Genomic DNA, 6,000 nt, shown 5'->3' with positions numbered 1-6,000 from the left:
ATTAACAATAGATTTTAAGTAATTATGTACTCTAACCAATGGATCATAGAAATCTGAATAAAGAAATTATATTATTATTATAGACTAGCTATACGCGTGCGCCCGTAAGGGATAGACATAGATGACGTCATAAACGTAGGGATACCATATTGGTAAAAATTACCCCAATATTTGATATCACGTTGGGGCGATTACCCTGGAGGCAAAGTTAGCTTGTTTGACGGTATTAAAAAATTGTTAAATAAAATGTCAATGTTCTTTTTAGGCGTATAAACAATGAAATACCTCCTATAATTCGCGCAGGTGGTACAAAACTAAACATGTTTAGTAAATAAAACGTAAAATAAAATGTATTATGGGTTTTAATTTAAAGAAATCACAAATCGCAATTACACCAATTAATGTACACCACATTTAATCTTCACAACATTTGTTTATTTATTTTTTGGAATTAGAAGTACGAAAAAACTTCGAGGTCAAAATTACCCATAAAATTATGATATTTTCATCTGGTATCCCTAACATGATTGTTATGCAGCTAAATTAAGAAGAAGTTTAAAAATGGCTGACCTCTGACTCCTACCTACCTACGTAATTTGGGCGGATAATTTTACAAATAATGTTTTGTTAATTTGCGAAAATAATTGTGATATTTTTATTGAAATCGTTTGATTCTACATTGCTTTGAGTGTAACGTAATTTTACGATGTTATTCTCACATATTGCGTTAAGAGGAAGGTGTAAAATACCGTACTTACGTGTGAAAGGTTATTATCTCATATTTTTGCTCAGAGCGGCTATTACAGCCGATTACAAAACAATTCATCAGTATTTTATCAAAGTTCAAGCATTCAAAACGCTAACCATCACTATATTTCATAAAAGAAAGCACAATTTCATACAAAACAACGATAATTAAACAAGCAACGAACAAACATGACATGTCACGTACTTATTTGTTTGCCACAACCTCGGTTGTGGCAGCGGTGGAAAAGTGAAACTATGACAAGGACAAACAATAACAGCGCTTTCTCTGCTACTCCTACTGAAAGATAGATAAGACTATCCCGTTCGGTCATTTTCCCCCACCCCTCATGACCGATCCAGTTATACTAGATTCATGGGGTAATGTCAAAATAGCCATGTCAGATAAAAGTCAGTCCATAAGGGCCCTCCACACTCATACGCGAATTACAGCGCGAAGCCGCGTAGTCTGGAGCAAGCTATACATTGCGTATGACCATTCAGACCATTGGCCGACTATTTTCGACAAAGGGGAACGCCTGTTAATGGCCACTCCGTTTAGTTATATATTATCCTCCTAGGCTTGATATGAGAATATATTAAGCGTTGCATTAACTAAACGTGTCTTGTCTCACGTCAACCTAAACGTCAAAATGTCTGTGGTAAAACTTAGCAATATTTTTAATGCAATGTACGACGTAGAATACCAATTTTTTCACAAAATATCACAGTTAATTACGATATCACGCATTATTAATATTTGTTTTAGTGCTAGTAACTCGCGTTAGTGCCTTGGGTTTATAAATAATCCATAGTACCAATTTATTGTATATTTTTAATACCTACTTTCCCGTACGAAAACAAAATTGGTCTTTTTGGATTCAAAACCTTTCATCAGATCTAATTGAAGGCTCGGAAATGGATTACGTGACTGCGTTAAAGATTTTAGTTATCGGAGAAAGTGGTGTAGGCAAATCTAGGTGAGTTGTATTAGGATGTTAATTGTATTTTTTGGACAAAGGAGTGTGTATTGCTATTGCAAGGTTACCATGACTCATTATCGAATCGCAAAGTTATTTAAGCACGTTAAGAATCATTTCATCAGTATCTAATTTTACTCTAAACTTTAGGAAGCATATCATGAATTCTACTGTCATTTATGAGTTATAGAGTTGTGCAGTTATGGGGAACGTTCCCCATTTTGTGTGGGGAAATTTCCCGTGTGGGAAACTAACGTTATATACCAGGGGTATATATAGGTAAATAACCTTTGAAATAGTTAACAGTAGCTGGGTTCAATACATTATAGTTTTAACGCTTATTATGTTTTTGCCTTCAATGTCAAAAACTCAGTAATCATTTCTTCACCTAAGCTTCATGTTAATTTTTATTGTAAATATATCAGCCTATATCCACATCTTGCAATTTCTGAATTACTGCTATTTATCAACAGTATCATCTTGGCATTTACGACTGGTGACTACAATGCATCATTCCCTGCTACCATTGGAGTGGACTACAAATGCAAGATCATGGAAGTGAATGGAGTTAAGGTGAAGTTAGGCATATGGGACACGGCTGGCCAGGAACGCTATAGGACACTTACTTCGAGTTTCTACAGGTTATTAACTTTTTCTATTATGTGCATTTTTTACTTCAAAGGTTGATGACCTGTGGAACTACTATCAAATGAGCCATTGATATTTGGAATTGGAGTACATTTTAAACATTGTTTACAAGCTTGTATTCCCTCACATATCCTGGTCCATGTTTCTATAGCTTGACAAATCCGTATGTGATACTCCCATAGCCGGCGGGCAAAGGGGACAAAGGACAGCGGGGGTGGGTATGAAGTGTGTGGGTGGAGGGGACTGACAGCTCCGCTGCCCACATGCAAATTTGTCAAGCTATAAGTTATCCCAACCAAATGACTGTATTGCAGATGGTGCAGGCTAAGTCGCAAATTGCAAGATGTAAACAAATAATGTTGCCTTGTTGCAGAGAAGCGCATGGTGCTATATTAGTGTATGATGTATCAGAGCCAAAGACGCTAGCTAAGCTAAAGGAGTGGGTGGAGGAACTGCAGGTCTACTCTACCAAAAAGAACATAGTTTGTTTAGTTGTTGGCAATAAGATTGACAAGGTAAGGTTGATTTTATTCTTTCTGTTTATTTGTATTTTTCTTACATCTTGTTATTCACATATAATGTGGTTTGAAACAAGAACAAGAGCATAAAATTGCAATCTTAGGTAAATTATTAATATGTATTTATTATATTTATTATTAATTTGGTTTGTTAGTCTTATCTTTTATTTTTCATCATTCAGGCTCGGCAAGTGACCAGGGAAGCCGGGCAGGAGTTTGCACAAAAGCATAGAATGCTCTTCATTGAGAGCAGTGCCAAGACCCAGGAAGGTATCAACTTGGCATTTGAGGAACTAGTACAAAAGGTAAGTGTCTAATTTTGGGACAATAGCATAGTTGTACATTGTATTGTGATCGCATTATTGTCCATTGCATTAAAAATGCTATCAAAAGTGAAATGATATCATTGGCGACCTGTCCTTCCACGGGCATTTGGACAGCCATAGCTTGTGAAGCCAACAATTTGGTCATGTTACGAGTTGTTATAAAGGCAAGTTATGCACCTATAGGTAGATTTTTTTACCAGATATTTTTCAAGAGATATTTTCAGAGAATTTCAAGTAGGTAATCACTAATCAATTAATCATTTGTGTGTTAGTTTCGTACCAAATTTCTAATGCAAATATTACTGAATAATGGATTTGAAAATACCACCGATAGGCCATGGCTTTGTTTCATGGAACATCTCGCCTTTGAAACATGTGGAGTTAGCAGATCTCTCTAAGACGTTTGTATATGGGCATTCAGGATTTGATTATATTATCTGGAGTTGAGTCAAGTGATAATTCCATTATGCCAAAATGTTTTGTAGATAATCGAGACACCAGGCCTCTGGGAGTCCAGTCCCACTTCAAACATCCGCGTAGGCAGTGACGAGCGACGGCAGCAGGAGTCATCTTGCTACGACTATACGTGTACCATCTAAAAACTGTTTCAGTAACATCCTGTATATTTATCGTAGTACTATAAATAAAATGAAATGGATTTTTCACCAAAAGGTCACTAGCTCACAAAGTTTTTTGAAACTTTTTTATGTACCTACATTTAGTTTGCTATAATGGGATTAAATATGGATTTTATCACATATACCTATACTTATCATTATCAAAGGTTTAGGGAATTCTGTTGTATTTTTTTTAATAACACAAAACATACTCGTGACTTTGATCTCAACATACACTTATTTTGCGACTGAACTTACGTGTATGATGTGTAATAAAAAAAAACTAAGTACAGAATTCTCTGGTGTACCTATTCCCATTTCTTCCCGCTCCACGTGACCGCCGCCATACATCAGGCGGGGAAAGAAGGGAATGACTCATATGAATGCACATATTCCCATTTGTTCCCGGTGGGAACAAATGGGAATACACCAATTTCCTCTGTTTAACAAAACCGACGTTTGACAGCGAAATGCCACGAATAACGTTTCCCCTCTTGTCTTGGACAATTTAATTCGTGTTCTTATATAAAGCAATAAAAGCTGACCGCTTGTGAAAAACATCGACTGCATTGCGCGCCCTCTGCCCTATACGCATTCGTTATACGAGTAAGTAGTACACAACGACAATAATGTTACACAGATAGCTAGAGACGCTAGAGTCGTACTGCACATAATTAATATGCTGTCTGCTTTGGCATTTAGACAAGAGCTTTTGATACCCATCCATGTTGCACTTGAAGTTAAATAATCAGCATACCTATACCTTTTAACGGCCTCTAAGACGAAATTGGAACCCGCTCGAAATCGCCTTTTCATGCAAACGTAGTCCTCATTTTCCTCTCTTCGCCCCTAATTTTTACAAAAACAAAAAAATCAAATGTGGGGACATAGGCATTGGTAAATATACAAATACATCAAGTTATGCAAAAACATTTTCCATAATGTCACCATCCAGGGAGGAAAATGGGGACTACGTACTTTCCTTTAAAATTTTTGGCGACCGTATCTAAAAAAAGCGCTTCATTCACAACTGCTGGCTGAACCTACTGCACCTTAACACAAATATATATTATCGAATATAATAATAATAAATCCATTTATTTTAGACAACATAGGCCCATGCCCATGTACGGGGACAACTCCTATTTAAACAATTTATTTTTTATCAAGCAGATACGTCTTCAAGCAATTTTCAAATTAATGGAAAAATTGAAAAATTCATCGCTTTGGGCAAGATTCCAACTTGTGACCTTTTGGAACACCGGTCCAATCGCTCTTAGCCAACTGAGCTACCGTAGCCAAAAAGCAAGACGAAAAAGAAAGCAATCTTGCCCGAAGCTGTTTTTATTTTTATTTTTCCTTTAATTTAAAAATTTGTAGTAACGCCAATTTAGTTTGTAGCTCAATCCAGATCTATTAGGGTAGTCAGACTTAATGTTTCATAGTTTTATACCTAGATACGCGGAACCCTCGGTGCGCGAGTTCGACACACACACTTGTCCTGTAGCAGGGGAAATGTTTGTTGGACTTAGTCAGCCATTATGGTATAAATATTTTATATGATATCAATATCATAGTAGGTAAGTGTATCTAGATGTCGAGCGGCCAATATCGGCTGGACATTCTGGGGAATTTCCTGGCCGTTTCCGGTGACACAAGTTAAAAGGACCTAAATAAGGTCAATCGGGGCAAATGCGGTACTGTTTTTTCAATATTTTTTTACTCTCCTTTAACCTCTTATTATGAAATATTTAATAAGTGTATTGAAATATTCTTTTCCCCTCACTAGCTCGGAAAGCCGTCTTTTATCCTTTAAAACAAGCGGGGAAAAACGCATTATATCCACTAGTGGTGAAAGTAATTTGACCTTGGATGGAGCGTGTTTTAGAAGCTTGACAGATAACAAAACGTAAAACGCTCATAATAATGGTTCGTTCGATATTAATTATCATTAAATAAATGGTTTGAGAATCTATTAAAAAATACCAGATTTAGCCTTATTTAATGATTTTAAGTCATAAATCTTAAAATTCCATAATAAACGTTTGTTTTTTAATAATTATGTTAAATATAATTCTGAACGCACAAGTTAAGTCGATGCAATTTCAAAACGCATCATTGACATTTCATACGTCAGAAATGTCAACAAAAATTTTACTTAATAACT

At 35.9% G+C, this 6,000-nt stretch overlaps 1 protein-coding gene across 1 annotated transcript; it reads left to right on the top strand.

The window, feature by feature from the left end:
• Positions 1 to 1,402: 1,402 nt before the first annotated feature.
• On the top strand, positions 1,403 to 3,976 carry LOC134753263 (ras-related protein Rab-18-B). Its single transcript, XM_063689098.1, has 5 exons — positions 1,403 to 1,724; positions 2,198 to 2,365; positions 2,746 to 2,887; positions 3,073 to 3,195; positions 3,702 to 3,976. Exons 1-5 carry the CDS (start codon positions 1,663 to 1,665, stop codon positions 3,813 to 3,815), a joined length of 609 nt encoding a protein of 202 aa, XP_063545168.1. The 5' UTR covers positions 1,403 to 1,662; the 3' UTR covers positions 3,816 to 3,976.
• The last annotated feature ends 2,024 nt before the right edge of the window (positions 3,977 to 6,000 follow it).

Source organism: Cydia strobilella, chromosome 2 (genome assembly GCF_947568885.1).
Source record: "Cydia strobilella chromosome 2, ilCydStro3.1, whole genome shotgun sequence".
NCBI lineage: Eukaryota > Metazoa > Arthropoda > Insecta > Lepidoptera > Tortricidae > Cydia > Cydia strobilella.
The sequence above is the reverse complement of the archived record's forward strand: the minus strand, read 5'-3'. Positions and strand labels throughout refer to the sequence as shown.

Excerpts from the sequence above, each read along its gene's own strand:
- LOC134753263 (XM_063689098.1), top strand. The coding sequence starts at position 1,663 with ATGGATTACGTGACTGCGTTAAAGATTTTAGTTATCGGAGAAAGTGGT. Across the intron at positions 1,725-2,197 it reads AGTGGTGTAGGCAAATCTAG|TATCATCTTGGCATTTACGA; the intron begins GTGAGTTGTATT and ends ATTTATCAACAG. Across the intron at positions 2,366-2,745 it reads CTTACTTCGAGTTTCTACAG|AGAAGCGCATGGTGCTATAT; the intron begins GTTATTAACTTT and ends GCCTTGTTGCAG.